Here is a 17,706-nt window from a genome sequence, read left to right as displayed (position 1 = left end):
TCGGTCATAGCGCGTCTTTTTTTTTTTTTTTTTTTGATTGACAGCCCGCTCTGTCGAATCAGATGAAGAGAACCCACCTTTAACTGTCCCCCCAGCCAATCGACACGCGGGGGAGGCGGGCTTCATGCAAATGTGTTGGCTAGGGAGACGCAGCGGTTCATTCATCTTCTTCCACAGAGACGTGAGTTAACACGAAGGTTATTTTACATGAGGGAGCAACTGCTCTGGAGCAAAACATTACCGTGCGAGTAGCTGCAAAGCAAAGAAGAGGCTTTTGTTTTACAGCTGAAAAGGAGCGCATTGTTCTCCCAAATATTACAAGGTAAGTGGAGGACATTTTTATTTCATTTTATTTTATTTTTTTTTTATTTGTAAACGGTCTCCTCTCCCACCGTTATGTTAATGTGTGCAAGTGCAGGTAAAAATGTGCCAAATACGCCTTTACTTGCTAACTAGCAAAAGCAATAAGTGATGAGAAAGGAGGTCATGGACATTTATTTTGCTGGGCTCATATCCAAGGTGTTGCACCGGGAAGGGGGGGACTGAACCCTTAACCCTGTCAGTGTTGGTGCATTACACTTATTTAGCACTGAAAACGAGTGAAGTCAAGATTTCAATTATACTGAACTGTCTTTTTGTGCAGTTAGTGGCTCCAGTGTCTTGCTGAAGGACACTCAGGGCTGTAGAGGCAGTTGAACCTGGGACCACTGTTCCCTGTTGGCAAGAAAAAAAAGGCACTTTGGTGCCCATATCTGCCATGGTGTGCAGGAAGCATTACCATGATTATATTGTGCTGGTATGTCTTACATTTGGTGAGTCATTTTTATGGACTGCTCTGTATGTGTTGGATGGATGAATAAACTGTAAAGAGTCTGAACAGATGAGAAGATGCAGATGTGGAAGTCTGAGTTAGGATGTCCTTCATGCTCTGGGAGCAATTAATGGTCGAACCAAATAAGGCGACCTGCGTGTCGCACCACTGAAACTGGACTCTGGCTGTGTCTTGCACACGCAGGGCATAAATAAGCATGATACAAGCATGTAAACACATACAAGCATGTGTTCACTTGTGCATAACCATCTGTGATTGAATAGTGCCGCTACAGGGTCTGAGTGTCCTCTGAGTTGCCTTGAGTTGGACTAAATGTAACAAGTGCATGCAGGCTACATCAAGACTTTCTTTGCATGTTGGCAAAAAGAAGCCTACAGCTGCAAGTCTTACTGTTCTGCCTTCAAAGTCATTTCTTGTTGACCTGTGTGAGTAAAGAGAAAGCTGCTGGCTGAACAAGTGGTTTAGTTTTATCACAGTAATCCAGTCCTCTGTGGATGACACCAGGACCTGCACAATCAATAGGACCAGCTTCCACTGTGTGCTGGGTGTGAGCTAGTTCACATTACTGGTGGCTTTCACGCCGCTGTGCATCAAAGGGTCATATTATTATTATTATTATTATTATATAGTTATTGCTTCAGAGTAACTGGCCGTGTGTGTGTGTGTGTGTGTGCATTCACTGGTTGTGTTCATATGCAGAACAAAGTCATCAAAGTAGTGTTCCATGAAAATGGAAAGACAAACAAATGCAAATACATACACACACACACACACACACACACACACACAAGTGATGGGCACATCCATGACAGACAGCTGGTGGCAGTGACAGCTCAGTTTGGCTCTGTAGCCCTTTGGCTGCCGGCCTTTAACTCAACAGGAGCAGGTCTTTAGTGCATGATGGGTATCAGAGCCGAAGGGTACGGATTTTATGCTCTGTCACATTTTCAAGCTCCGTTGTTTTTGAAACCAAGTGTATGCTGACCTGATAGAGTCCGTCAATACAGATAATATACGGCCCTCTAACAGTCTGACTGATTTTAGTCTTGTCTTTTAGTTATGCCAAAAAATACAGCTGATCTGTTGTTGCTTTAATTCCACTGCAAACCACTTTTACACCCTCCACAGAATGTTTATGGTTCTCAAGAGTCAGGCTGTCTCAAGTGGTGCCAATCGTCCCATGAGGGAGCGATTCCAGTGTCGCAATCAGGATCTCTCTCCATACCACCCTCTCTTCCAACGCATTCCCCTAAAACCATCACGTTATAATAAATTCTGCTATCATCACCTAATATAATCAACCTGTAAAATTCCCAAACATTGTTTTCAGCATATCAACTGCGGGATTGTTCACATAATGTGTTTCCCAGCATCAAGAACACAAATAACTTTGTTGTTCTTTAGCAATTTATGTATTAAAAGACCTGTCAATCACTTTGGGAGCGACAGCCTGCTCCTGTCCCGTGTTTTAAATTTTGTGGTGAACTATCGTTGATTCACACTTACGCATTGTTGAGAACATAGACATCAAAATCATGTCTGATTGTTAGCTCCAGTGCTCCATGCTAAAACCCTTGAGTACACTCTGTTGAGTGATGATCCAAATAAAAAGGACAGAACATTCCCTCATATGTTTTAGTGTTTTCTTACGGACCTATACTTTAAGACTTTATATTAACACATGCTCCCATTGCTCGTTTTCTCAGTACATTGTTTCTGTATAGTCTCAATACAATTTACCAGGATTTACAAAGCAGCTACTCAGTGGTGTATACTGTTTAGCTTTACAGCTTCTACAGCAATCCACCACAGACATGGATAATTTTGGCGTCTATGTTCTCATCACCTCAGATCAGCCACAGGCTATTTCCTACATATGCAGCGAGTTGATTACTTGGTCTATGTTAGACATAGACACAGCTCTGTGTTATTTACAACAGGAGGCAGAAAGAAGCTACAGTTACACCTAACAGCTGACTGACAGATCACTGGATGGGAAAACACATGATTATAGCAGCCTCCTCTACTCTGGAAAGACCTATTGATCCACATTCTGTGCCATACAATAATATCAGCTTGGAGCAAAATGTTATGCTACAATTTCCTGTCTGTGTTTGTGCATACGTGTATGCTTGTGTTGTTTTGTGTCTCCTCCTTTTTCTGTTTTCTGACAGCAGTAGATGAATTATCCTATGTCACCCACAACCATCCCCCACTTTGTGTATCTCTCTCTTTCTCTGCCTTTGTATCGCTTAGGTTTTGTCGTAAGCCTGTGTCCAGGTGTACTATGCCTCTGCCTCATGCATCGCTGGTTCGTTGTGTACGTGCGCTTGCATGCATGTGTATTTGTGTTGCTGCATGTGCGTCTCTTAACTGATTGATTCATCCATTCCTGTCACATGCTTTATTACCCAGGGAGATTGATGTTGGAATAAAAACGTGTGTGTGTGTGTGCGTGTGCATGTGCGACATACACTACCAGCTCCTGTGGGCTCATGGACCAGCTGATGGTGGTTGAGCGACAACAAAAGAATGCTGAGTGAAGGAGTTTGGCATAATTTGTGGAAAACGAATGAACACCCGCAGTTATCAATGCACATCTCTGACAGAGTATTTTCCAGTGGCTTCACAGAAACAATATCGTAAAATGGAAAGATAACACACACCAGAAACTGTGGTGAAATGTGAATGAAAGAAATAAAGTATTATTCGGTTATTTATTAAATAATGTTTTGGCCAGAGACATGCAGAAAAAGGCTGCATGGAGAAACATATCCAGCTGAATTGTGGGGCACATTTTTTTGAAATATAACATCACTGAGTGGTTCAGTGGTTAGCACTGTCACCGTGCAGCTAGAAGGTCAAACTGTGTGAGTTTTCTCTAAGTGCCTCACACAGTTAAAAAAAAAAAAAAAATGCAGTAGGTGAGCTGAGACTCTAAAATGGTCCATAGGTGTGAATGTGAGTGTGGACGTGTTGGTCTTTCTATATTGTATGTGTCAGCCTGGTGAGGTGAGAGACTGACAACCTGTCAAGGTATACCCTGCCTCCAGCCCAATGCATCCTGGGACAGGCTACGGCCTCTCATGACCCTGAACAGAATGAGTGAGTTAAAGAATGGATTGAGGAACTTGTCCTTGTCCAGATCATGTGAAACAAAAAAAAAACATGACTGCAATGACAGTAATGTTGGTTTTTACTGCAGAGCAGATGCAAGAAAGAATCTGTCCTCACAAGAAGAATGACAGCATTAGTCATTTGTTCATATACCTGAAATCACCCGTATATACTGTATGTTTACTTGATAAGACCCTCTCCTGGCTGTGTGAATTATGACTGTTTTCTGTCAGGAGTAAAGAAGTATCATGATGTTGTTTAGGGCTGCAACTAACTTTTTAAATTATTGATTAATCTGCTTTTATTATTTTCTCAATTAATCAGTTATTATTGATTAATCGACAGTTTCCCAGAGCCCAAGGTTACATCTTCAGATTGCCTGTTTAATCTGACCGACGGTCCAAAACCTAAAGATATTTATTTATTATCACAGAAAACAAAGAAAAGAAGCAAATTAAAATTTGGAAAGCCGGAATAAGTTATTGCATAACTGTTGCCAATAAAATATCTATCAAATGGTTAACTGATTCATGGACTTACTGTTTCAGTTCCAGTGTTATTTTAACTATTTTACAACTATGTTTGCATCCTTACCACGACCATAGTCATGGTAGACAGAGAAAACAGTGAAATTATTTCTTTTTGTACTTTTAATACAGAAATTTCCACCAGTGAAAATGATGCCATTGTTAGTTTAGTTTAGAGGACTTGTTGGTTAAAGAATGTTGAGTTACTAGGAACAGCTATGCTCAGTTTAGTTGTTGTCTTTTTACAACATTTTGTGGGTTTTAGAGTGATTTGCCCTTTGTGTTGACATAGGTAAACACAGGATTTGCCTGTGGGATATAAACTTCCTTAAAGCTGCATTAAGTGATTGTTGAGTTACAGAAAGCAGGAAAACACAAAAACAAATAACAGATTCAGTTTGTTATTAAACGGCTAAGACATTAGTAAACAATTGCCTATTTAAACATCCCACACACGTTTGGAGATCAGAGCTGTGTTTTCAGGTTCATCTGTATGTTAAGCCCATTGCCTCTTTACCCTCTCTGCATTTGACATGGATACTATTGATCATGACCTAATCTATCACAACACACCCTCCTGTGCATAGTGAGCCAATAGATAATTGTATAGTTGGTTTATGTTGTATAAGTTGAGTCTTGCTGAGCTGTTATGAGAGGCTGCAGCAGTTTTAACATGTGAAGCTGTGTCTCATTTCTCTACTTTGTGGTGGGATTTGCTGGGAATTACCAAATTATTACCAGAGGCAAAAAAATAAGTCAGGGCCAAATTTCTTCAAGTCAATGTCAGAGCCAAAATGAGGTCCAAAACAAGCAGAGACACTGCCAAAATGAGGAAAACAGTCCATCACAAGGTTGTAGACACTAAATACACAAGTTTTCAAATGTAAAAACACTTTCCATTTCCTATATCCTTTCCATGTACAGTACAGTGTGTGTGTGTGTGTGTATGTGTTTTTAAGTATCACAGTTCTACGCAGATAGACACAGCCGTTTGTGGCTAAAATGACAGACGTAGCAACTTTAAACACAAGTCTGTCAGTTGTACGTTTCTGGTTTGCCACCCTCCACCAGCTCTTTGTTTCAGAGCACATTAAATGTTCATGTTAACAAAGGACAGTGATGAGAGGATAGCTTTCAGTACAAGAACAGGGGTCAGTGCTACAGGCATTTGTCCCATGCTCTGTTTCCCCTGTACCCTTACACCACTGTCAGCACACTACACAATAAACACACTGCTATGTGTGTGTGTCTGTGTGAGTGTGCGCTTACGGGAAATGGGTATATTTGTTCTAGAGACTGTTTTTGTCTGATGCTGAAAACACCTGAGCCTTACAACCAAACAACTCTCCACCAGGGCTTATGTAACATAGGAAAGTGTGTTTTTGTGGTATTGTGCATATGAGCGTGTGTGTGTGTGTGTGCGTGTGCGTGCTTCTGCCTGAGTTTATAGGTGATGCTGGAATATTATTAGCCACCCTTTACAAGGCTGTGCACGTTAGATAGGGTGCATACTGAAACAGTACTCGACAATTAGCGCAGCACTCAGACATGAGTCACCCCGACCAGACTATACATGCAGCAATTTTTGCAATACATAAAATACTGAGGTGAATAAATGATGTTTCGGAGATATGGGAGATAAAGGTTAGCAGAGACACTGACTCATAAGGGCACACGCACACAGCCGTTTTGTCTCCCGTGTTTCTCCCCAGGCTCGACATGCTGCCTGGTCTTAAATTAGAGTTTGAACTGCACCGAGGTGAGCTGCGTTTCTATAGCGATGCATCCTTTCTGCTCCAGTCACCAGAGAGATGTATGTAGATTAAAATAATATGTAGATCACATTGATAGGAGGCAACACCTCAGCACCAACACACCCTTTCATAAGTCTGTAAGTACTTATATATATTTGTATGTGTCATATTCACTTTATATTAACAAGACTTTAAATAGTATATGGACATTTAAGCGTCCATTGCTGATACTTTGTTTTGGCCCCAAAATTTGACTGTTACTAACAAAACAGCTACTGAGCTACTACCACTAGAACAGATTTCCTCCTCCTCCTCCTCCTCCTCCTACTACTACTGCTACTGCTACTACTCAGGGCTGGGCAGTATGGTCAATCAATATAATTGATGAGTGATAAGGATAAAAATTTCTGTCACAATATACATCGTTTTATACTGTGATATCAGAATGTTTTGCAATATTGTAAATTTTCTGGAACATGTCCTTAAAAACAAAATAATCAGGTGGAGATCTTAGCTTTAGGTAAATCCAGTGAATTAAACAGCCGGAGCATGATGATTTGAACATCCTGTAAATCCATATATATTGGCTTACTGCCTGCTTGATTTGTCTTTTTGGGGTAGACTAGGTCATGCAACATAAGCTCAAGTCAAATAGCAAGTCTTCAATTACAAATTGCAAGTGCACTGCATGTGTTTCTGGTCACTGACCATTAAAATGAATACTGTTATGAAACCTGCGCGACATTGTCTTGTATATATTTTCTTTGTGCCTGGATTTTACCAGGGCAAAACTTAAGACTTGACTATATTGCATATTATCTTAATCGGGTGGTGTCAGGTGTAAGTGTAGACCCAAGTCTCAAACATAATAAAGTTATAGCAACGTCACTGTACAGTAAATGGCAAAATCTCGGACAGTTTTTCCTTTTAACGAGATCTCCAGTATTCCTCACACACGAGAGTATCCCTAAATGCTGCAATACCCAAGAGCAGTTGCTATGGAGAAGAAGCCATTCAGAGGTGCAAAACGGCTGTAGTGAATCTGTTGTTGCACCTGAGAACACACATGGCATTGGTGTTGTAGAGTTATGTCAGAGTTGACAGAGAATCCAAAAGTAAATTGATTGAAGCTGTAAAATCATCTTTTTCAGCAGGATAATCTACAGTTGATACCTGCTGATAGTGTCAATGAAAAATGTATGTGAAATTACATGTATGTAAAATTACATGTGAAATGATCAAAGTGATGTTCATTGCAAAGGTCTGTGCTCTGTTGTTCTTGGCTCTTCAAACTTATAAAATAAAGCCTTTAACCTTATATTGTGGAATGTCTACACAATATGATGAAATCATATGAACAGAAAACACTCCTGCATACTTGTGTATACAGAAATTGCATTAGAGCTGAATCAGATCGCAGGTTTCTAACAGGCAGCCACTTCCCACTGTTCAGTTCAACAATAAACATCTAATCAAACACAGGGCTTCATGTGGGATAAAACCTACGTGGGATTTTCAATAAAGCCCCCACGTCAAGCCCATATATCAGAGAGCCAATCGGTCAGGTCCAGTTGGCAAAGGGACTGTTTCGATTGGCTGAAAGCATCATCCTCAGCCGGGCGGCTGTTTGGCAGTGAGCCGGGCAACTGTTGTCAGGACGACGTATTGTTCTATTTCACTTTTGATGGTTCGGTGAGCTGCCACGAAGACCATTCAGCGTGCGGTCTGTCATTCACATATCAATAAGCTGGCTGTCCACTTCTCATCAGATTTCTCCATCTTCCTATACTCGGTTCTTCTCTTTGTGACACACACTCAAACACACACTCTCTCTCACACACACACACACACTTCACAGTGTAGTTCATGGTGAGGGCTGGTATTGGACTGGTATCCTATTGATTGTTCCCCTATTGCTGTGACAGTCCATTGTACATTTCCACTCTCACAAAGGTTATTGCCATTACAAACACACAACACACACACACACACACACAGGAAATTACTACTGTATGGGAGGCCTAGCTTCCCATTTTTGCTCTCTTTCCAACTCAATTACAGCTTTTGCCAGCTAATCATTTTCAGGCACAGGGAAACCAACACATTTTCCCCTCTGGGATACGTTCAGTTACAGCCCGAACGCCTGAGCCTCATAATAATGACAGTGTTAAGCCCACTGCTTTCCAAGCTTGTTTTCTTCCTTGTGTACCCTCTGTGAGTGTCGAGTAAGAAAAAAGAACATTTTTCAGTTTCCTAAAGGTACACTGATATTTGCTAATAAGAGAGGAGAGATAACAGCTTCATTAGAGTTTAATGAATTGGTGTATTTTGCCAAGCTGGTTGTCATAGCAGCCTCAGTCACTGGTGCGACCACATGAGTTTTTCACATTCACACATACTAAATTTCAGTCATGTATGCAGTGGAATCTCTGCACGAACGTCACCTGACTTCCTCTTTGGCTTCTGTCATAATTACAATGACTGTGCCTTTGTCACTTTAACATAAACATACATTGTTCAGGAGAAACTTCCTCAGATGACTGATTCTGTGATTCTCTCTACAACTGACACGTGTTAGTGGTTTGAACTCACTGTAAAGAACCAGTGGTGTTGATGTATAGCACTCGTGCCACATCACACCACATCCTTGAGTTTGAGAAAACTCCAGTGTAGCCTATAACTAGCTTATCCAATCAGCTATCACCATCACCATCAAGCTGGAGTAACAAACACACACACATACACACAGTGACACACACGCTGTGACTCCCACACATTTACTACTCAGATTAGACTTAGTGTTTACTATCAGCCTGACAGCTGGAATGAACATGCGTTAAGGCCCCTTCAGACTCAATAAGATACATGTCTTCCTCAATTGAACGCCTGTTGGGACAATTTTCAACAAGCTTTGCATATCTGCCTGCCGCCTCCCATCCTTCCATCTTCATCGCCTTTTCACCCCCCGTCTCTCTCCCTGTCTGTCTTCTCTCTCAGAGGTGTGAATCCAGATTGAGTCATCCTCCCTCGTATTTTTTTTCTACACAGCCTCTCCATCTTTTCTTGCCGAGTCTTTTTTCCCCCTTTATAATTTTCATGTCACTGTATGATTCTCCATATGTGTAAGGATGCCAGAGACAGCTTGTGTGTGATGGAACTAAAATGTCCTGGTTGTCCCCGGTTGAAAGCTGGCATGTTTGTGTGTGTGCGTATGTGCAATTGTGTACTTAGGCATCTGCTGCGTGTTGACGTGAACGGACTGTCAAAGACGTCAGTGTGCACAGCAACAGTGTGTTGCCAAGCCAATTGATCCCTTTGGCGGGATGTGCAGAGCAGGCTTTGAGGACTGTTTATTTGAGGGAAATTGCAGCATTTAGGGAATAAAGCTCTTCATGTGAGCTCCAGAGGGAGTGACTTTGAATGCACTGTCATTAGAGAGCATAAATGGGTCTCCCCTGGGATTTGATGCTTTGACGGACTGTTAATGGTTTATGATGCCAATACTAAAACTGGCATTTTTGGGTTGAGGCTGAAGATTGAAGCCTGAGATTTCAGGCTGGTATCCAGTATTCGAAAGACACAAGTAATTCCAGACCCTCTGACAATCAGTGCAGCTAACAAGGTAACATCACTTTCTATTGGTGAAGCATGAGTTTTGTAGGTGGCGCTCTTTTCTTTATCTGTTCAGCCATTGAATGAATATTTCTGCTGTTTTTCTATCCACACATAAACATAGACTAATAACCAGTGTAAACTGCCTTTTTGTTTCACTATTATTCACACTATTTTCATGTGCAAACAAATGTCTATTTTGGGGGGAATTTATATTGTTTTATTTTGGCCTGACCAATCAGTAAAGTGTTACATAACACACAGCGGCTGCTAGGAGCAGTCGACTTGACAATCACACTTAGAACTACATTGATTAAAACAAACATAGCAATTTAAAGCTGCATTAATTGATTTTCTTGGCCACTTGGGGGCAGAGGAACAATCTATAAACACAACTCTGATCATATCATCATTGTATAAAGTTGTTATGCTGAACATGTTAGCCATATTGCCACACAACAGACGCAGTCTCATTGGCATTAATTTGGAGTCATGTTTGTGTCCACTTGACAAATATTCACTCTCCTTTTAGCTCTGTTTTGGTCTCCACCAACTGAAAAAAACTGTTGATGTGTGCAGAGATTCAGAGGTCTGGACCTGGACTAGATCAGGAGTCTATATTTTATGCATTCACACATTTGCCTTTCCATTCTCTTAACATAACAAGCACATCTTTTGTTGCAATACATGCATACCCTAGTTTGACATACACGTCCACACGTACATATGTATGCATGCATTCAGATAAGCATCACTCTGTCCAAGGCAACCAAAAGGAGAAAATGGCATAGCAGCTAGTGAATCTGTTTTCCTGAATGGATCTCATTTATTCCACAGAGATTTATTTGTTCTGAAAGATGGCCTAATCCAAGAAAAAGAAACAGCCCGGGGCAATCCCCACATAACCCTCAACACCTGAATGCTCTCCCACAATAGATTTTTTTTTTCCTGAGTAAGATGAGCTGGCAAAGACTTGAGCACCTGACTGGAAGACAGCATCCGACCTGGGAGCGACTGAAATGAAGCTACGGGTTGCCTGTCCTGCCGGCATGAGCTGTGTTTATTTTGATTCTTTCAGATGGGATAAGTTTCCAGTGTGTTTGCTCGCCTGGATAGTTGCGCCTCTCGCTATCTGCCACAGGAAACTCTATTATCTGCTACATTTGCTTCCCTAATAGCGGGATAAAATCTCATCTGTCTCAGTCAGAGGCAAGAAACAATGTCACAACTCTGTGGAGTGTGTGCATGTGTGTGCATGTGTGTGTGTGTGCGCGCCCACAAGCCAAAATAAACTCACCACTTGTGGCAAAAGTTGATGTGCTTGTGGTGTGTGTCTTTGCTGATGCAGTCAGTGATTTACAGAGCCGCCTGAGTGGACACTGTCAATTATTTAGAGGGAGTTAAACTTTCATTCTAAATGTCTGCAGTTTGAAGCAGACATTCATCCACATTAAAGAGACAAAGTGGGGATTTATAAATGTAATTCTTCTGTTTAGTTGTGGTCCTTTCAAACTGACCTTCTTCCAATGGGAAAATAGAGCTACAGATGTGTGTGCATGTGTCTGTGCCAAGACAAGTGCTTGCTTAAGTAATGCATTAGGTAAACTTTGAAACGGATGAGGGAAAACTGAGATGCCACGCAACTCGAAAATCCTGAGTCACCTCTGAATTGATTCATTTCTGTCAGTGCAGAATTGAAATCCAAACTCTGTGGAAATGGGAACACTTAGGGCTTCTTTTTTAATGGATGACACATGCTGGGCTCTTTTATAAACATGCTAAAAGTTGAAGCTATTTTCCTGCAGCTCCAGGAAAAAGTCAAAGATGCTTGAATTGTACAGTTGTAAGAGGACCGCAGTGAACGGATGAACACCCAGCTGACCCATTCAGTATTTTAAGGCATTGACTCTTGGATTGCACCTGTTTTTACACGTGTCGTCTGTTTCGCAGGCACATGTTCTTTTCATTTTCTTCCTGAACTGCGTCCTTTCTTTTCTCTCAACCAGCTGAGAAGAGAGAAACGTTCTTTTTTGTGTTTCAACTTGATAAGATCACAGGTGACCTTTTCAAAACAAGTTAATGCTTGAATGACCTTTCTCCTATTGATATCCTTTATTGCTCTTCCTCTAAGCTCTTGGCTTTCCTGCACTGCCTACTGCTTGTGACGGGAAGTCCAAAATATTTGTGCGGTTTTCGGTGACTTGGGGCTTTGTAGCCTCTTTCTACATGACTCACTTGCCATAAAGTATGACAGGATGATATTTCAGCCACTTAACTGTCCCCGCAGTTTTTCCGCAATTTAGAGGAGGATTTGTGGCCACTTGGCTCGGCTACATCGGCTGTGCCCTGGTGTCAAAGTGCGAACGCTGTCAGACAGGGCTATGAGTCAGCGATGGCGTCATGAAGGCACTGCAGTGGTCCTAAGCCATGTGAATATGTGTGTGGTGAAGAGCCAGGGTAATAGGCCATTTTATGGCCAAAATAGCAGCAATGCTATCAGGGGTTTTACTCACACATGGTGATTATGGAGGCAGAATAATATGAGTCATTATGGAAATGGAAAGACCATTTGTAGCATGGTCAATTTCTCTGTAATGTCCATTTCTAAAACTGTCCATCTGTCCATTTCAGCCAATCATTTAAACAGATGTTTCCAGTGCAGGTTTACTTATTTCTTGAATAACAATTACTTCCAAGCTATTTAACAGCTTTAAAGTGTTTAATTATTTTAAAATTGTTGCTGACAATGCAGGGGAACGATATGTACAGTTTATTGTTGATGTTGACAAATTTATTATATGTGAGGATAACTGTCTTAACACGTATCACCTTGTTTTAAAGGGGGGCCCAAAACAAACAAACAGCAACAAACAGAAAACTATAAAAAACAGCACATGATATGAATGTGTGTTTTATGTTTTAAGATATGAGAGTAAAACATATAAATAATATAAATGAAGATAGAGAGCGATAAAACAGTCCTGATAATCATGATATTAAAATTTCCCACAATAACCGTCTTAAACCGATGAGTAATTTACGATAAACGAATCTGTTCTGCATTTGGGTCAGCCCTCGTCTGTACAATCACCCCATTGGGCTCCAGCATTAGGGTTACGTAGCTGACACGAACAGGGCCAAAACAAGCCGGAAAAGACACACTCATTGTGGGAAACATAAAAATGAGCGACTGTGAGGAGGGTTAGACATTGGCACAAGATGAGGACATTGTAGCAAAGAGAGATCAAACATCTGTGATTTGGAAATGGTTCCTAAAGCTGGATTAACTTCAGAGTGATATAGGTGAACTGCTGCCATCCCACTGAGTATACAGAGAGCCAAAGAGGAGAGTATCAAATAATTGATTAAAAAAATCAATTATAGTTTAGAACTATAAAAAATAAAACTTGTTTTCTTGTAAACAAACAAGTCTAACAAACATATTGAAAGGATTTCTTATGGTACTAAAGGTATATTGCAATAATAACTAACTATTGTCTTGTTTAAAGAGAGAATGTATCAAATATTGTATAGTGCTGTGACAAAAAAGAGAAAACATCCTAATATGAATCTGGAGAGACTATTAAAATAAAAAACACTGGGAGAAAGAAGACTTAATAAAGGATGCCAGCATAGTATTGGTAATATAAACTGTGAAACCAGTACTTTCCTGATACTGAATAATGTCTGGCATGATTCAAGAATACCAAAGTTTATTCATCTTGATCAGTACATGGTTTAAAAGTAAATTCAGAGACAACCCATAAATGGGTTAAAAATATTCCATTTTTATCATCTTTATGGAGAACTGTGCTGATGCTCAAAGCTGTGTAAAGATAATGCAGCACTCCTCTGCACGTGTACCTGTGCAGGTAACTCCTTGTTTGTTTCCATCCTTGCAACAATGTAGGGGCATTACTGCTGCTGCTGCTGCTGCTGTTGTCTAGCACTTCCTCACCTGTGTATTCACCTCTCTCTCTCTCTCTCTCTCTCTCTCTCTCTCTCTCTCTCTCTCGCTCTGTGGCCTACCACCCACCCACCAAAAAGGTGAAGCATCATGGGGAAACACAACAGTAAGCTGGCTCCGGAGGTCCTGGATGACCTGACCAAGAATACCGAATTCAATGAGGCAGAGCTCAAGCAGTGGTACAAAGGCTTCCTCAAAGACTGTCCCTCTGGCATCCTCAACCTGGAGGAGTTTCAGCAGCTCTATGTTAAGGTGAGGGTGAGGTTGAGGGGGTGAGCACAAAACAGAGGAAGTGAAATAATGGCAGTTGATTATATAGTGGAAAATTATTCTGAGTAACACTTTGGTTTTCATAGCCATCCTGTATTGCCTACAGTGAAAGTTGTGCTCTTTGCTTTTTGTTTTTTTCTATAGTTATATAAAATGAAAAAAGTTACCTTTTAAATGACTCATAACATTGTTAGGCTGTTACATAGAAAGCTTATGTTACTCTGGCTGACTAATCATCCTTTGTTTGGGGCATAGAGAGGAAGTGGAGCCTATAATAGTGCCAGCGTCTGTGATGCTGTCTTAAACTCCCTCAGAATATTCTGGAGCTTTTGAGAAGGCACAGTGTCAGAGAGAGGCTGACTGATTTTTCATGCATGCACAAGGGTTAAAGATATTTTTAATTCAGTTTTGCATATTCTCTGAGGCTCATTTACTGTCATTCAGTTCTAAATGGCACAGAAAAAAACTGTGAGTTGGATCTGGTAATCTGTACTCGACAATGACAGTAATAACTCCATATAGTAACTCTTTCAAAAACAGAGTTAAACCATGCGTCATAGTCAAACAAGGAATAAAAAATGAATAGAATCCAAAACCTGAAAGTCGGAAAATCATCTTTGATTTTGAAGACTTGGAATATCTAAGATGCCCAGTTGAGGGGCCTGAACAGCAAAGGCAAGATTTTGGAACCACTAGAAGGGCACTGTCAAAATGTCTCAAGCTATTATCAGACTTGTAGGGAGGTAGCAGATCACAGATGTAAGAAGGAGTCTGATTATGCAAAGCTTTAAAAGTCAGCAGTAAAGCCTTATAATGAGTTATACAACTGACGGTGAAGGGCAGGCAAGGGTTGGTTCAATGTGGTTTCTTATTTTAGCATTGTACTGTATACGTTACAAGCCTGACATGCTCTTTGCATGTTTCCTCTGCTGAGACCAGAATAAAATTCACTACAATAATCAAGTCAGGGGGAGATAAAAGCTCAAATACCCATGATTAGTTTCACTAGACACTATTGCAGCACTGTTGCATTTAGTGAAATTGCATCATGATGTCTAAGTATTATTTCTATTTAGCATTACTTTTATATTTTAAAAGAAGCTCTACGTGTAGGAGTAGTTTCACTTCGTAAACAAGATGGCTTCAATTAATGCATTTCCTCTCCAAAGCTTTCAAACAAAGCAAAAATTCTGTTATGACTGGAGTCCTGTCTGTCAAAACCCAGTCAGGCCCACAGAAAGAAAGCAAGATATTTTTCTTGACTTCAGTAAAAATTAATCATTATTTTCATTATTTTCAGATGGCTGAAATTTCAGAGATGTGCTTGCACACCATAAAGTTTCAGTGACAGGTGTATAGGATCAAACTCTCCAGCATGCTGCCTTTGCAGACACTTAAAAGAAGCGTATCCGTTCTATTAGACGCGAGTGACGAGTCGAATGAATGACCGAAAGAAATGCGGCTAAACCACATTCTGCATAGACAAGCTGTTACTGCTCAATCACAGTGTTCCATATTGTAGGAAAGTGTATGAGGCATAAACCTAACCATATTCACTTTCATAAAAATATATTACCTACTGTTAAAGAATAGCAAGAAATGCAGGAAATACAAAGTGTACCTTTCAAAATAAAAGCATGGAGGATAAGGAGGTGCTGCATCATTTAAATAACACATCATTTATGTTTCCTTGTTTTTGTGATGTTTTTTTCCACACCTCAGTTTTTCCCATACGGTGATGCCTCCAAGTTCGCCCAGCATGCATTTCGGACATTTGACAAGAACGGCGACGGGACCATCGACTTCAGGGAGTTTATTTGTGCCCTGTCCATCACCTCCAGGGGCAGCTTCGAGCAGAAACTCAACTGGGCCTTCAACATGTATGATTTGGATGGGGATGGAAAGATCACACGCATGGAGATGCTTGAGATCATAGAGGTGTGTTTGTGAGGAGGGTGTTTTATTTAGGAAGAAACACTCTCTGTTAATTAAAAAGATTTAATACAAAGTCTAACATTTTTTTCTTTGCTCCTCTGCAGGCCATCTACAAGATGGTGGGCACGGTGATAATGATGCGTATGAACGAGGACGGGCTGACCCCTCAGCAGCGCGTGGACAAAATCTTCTCTAAGATGGACAAGGACCACAACGATGAGATCACCCTGGAAGAGTTTAAAGAGGCCGCCAAGTCTGACCCCTCCATCGTCCTACTGCTGCAGTGTGACATGCAGAAGTAGAGATGGATGGGTGGAAATACAGAGGGAGGGAGGGGAGGGATGGGGGAGGGGCTGAACTGAAACGAGAGGAGGAAGGAGGATATGAGAACAGAGAGGCAGGAGAAGAATGGGGGGTGCAGTTGAGAGAGGAGGATGAGAGAGGTAGGGAAACCTTTTTCCCTTTTTTCTTTTTTCTTTTTTGAGGCAGTGATGACTAGAAACGAGCCATGTTTGGAACACAATGGACCCCTGATTGATGCCATTTCCTTTCTTCTAACCCATCCCACTGTGCAGTACAGTCCTGATTGGTGTCTTTATAAATTCCACTCTGAGGATCTGTGAAAAGTGGAAATCCCTCCAGCTCCTTTGGGCACAGACCAAAGGAGTATAGTAGGGATTTACAGAGGAAATATGTAGAAGTGTCACTCGCACTTTCACACTGTCAGACTCAGCCTGGCATGTGAGATTAGGCTCACATGCTGTAGGGTGACTCGAGTACAAATGTCAGCTATCTTGCAGCTACTATTTGCACATTCTTCTTATTTTACCCAGCTTTCTTATTTGTAAAATAACATATGGTTTGCTTCCTTTCTTGAAGGATGTAATTACAAAGCAGGTTGTTTTCATTTGATCTATGTTAACATAGATACATATGTTAACATCCCCCTGCTTTCAGTCTTCATGCTAAGCTAACTGTCTTGTGGCACAGACATTAGAGTGTTATCAATGGTGATATAATAGTATAAGGAACTAATTTCCTAACATGTCAAACTGTTCCTTTAATTCTTTACTGGGTGCCAGTGTAAATTCTGGCAACCGAAATGCCAGTTTCTAAACACACCCACTTTCTGGATGCTGTGCACCGTGTGATAGCCTGAAAAAAGGAATGGCATCAAACCAACTAATAGCCTGTTGTTTGGTCCATATGGTCAATCTAGAGCGACAGGAGAGAAGCAAATGTTATGCTGATGGACAGAGAAGTACATAAACGAACAATACCATTAGATGTGTGTGAGCCTGTGAGTGTGAGTATGAATGTGAGGATTTATGTGGACATGTTACGACACACTTGTATTTCCAGATCAAACCCAGATCAGACTGCCCCCTCTGCACGTTTGTGTGTATTTTTGCGTGTGCAGTTGCATTCATTAGTTCCTCAACAGCAAAATCCACAAAACAGTTACACAGCACTCGAAGATAGCATTTCTGATCAGGCGGGTGATGAATGTCTCAGGCGGCTGCCTCCAGCAGCATGGTGAAGCATACTGATGTACCGGTCAGTGACTTCTGGCTGCACCTAAAGCTTCTCCCCATGTGCTAACAAAATCAATATCTTATCAAAATGATTATGAGTCATATTAGAAGGACATGTAATTAGGTTAGAATAAAGCAGTGCTCTCTACATAATATA

At 40.9% G+C, this 17,706-nt stretch overlaps 1 protein-coding gene across 1 annotated transcript; it reads left to right on the top strand.

Annotated features, from left to right (window-relative positions):
• Positions 1 to 260: 260 nt before the first annotated feature.
• On the top strand, positions 261 to 16,316 carry LOC121191922 (hippocalcin-like protein 4). Its single transcript, XM_041053386.1, has 4 exons — positions 261 to 322; positions 13,890 to 14,061; positions 15,802 to 16,017; positions 16,119 to 16,316. Exons 2-4 carry the CDS (start codon positions 13,900 to 13,902, stop codon positions 16,314 to 16,316), a joined length of 576 nt encoding a protein of 191 aa, XP_040909320.1. The 5' UTR covers positions 261 to 322; positions 13,890 to 13,899.
• Positions 16,317 to 17,706: the final 1,390 nt, after the last annotated feature.

Source organism: Toxotes jaculatrix, chromosome 13 (assembly GCF_017976425.1).
Source record: "Toxotes jaculatrix isolate fToxJac2 chromosome 13, fToxJac2.pri, whole genome shotgun sequence".
In the NCBI taxonomy this organism is placed as follows: domain Eukaryota; kingdom Metazoa; phylum Chordata; class Actinopteri; family Toxotidae; genus Toxotes; species Toxotes jaculatrix.
This window is presented reverse-complemented; position numbering and strand designations above follow the sequence as displayed.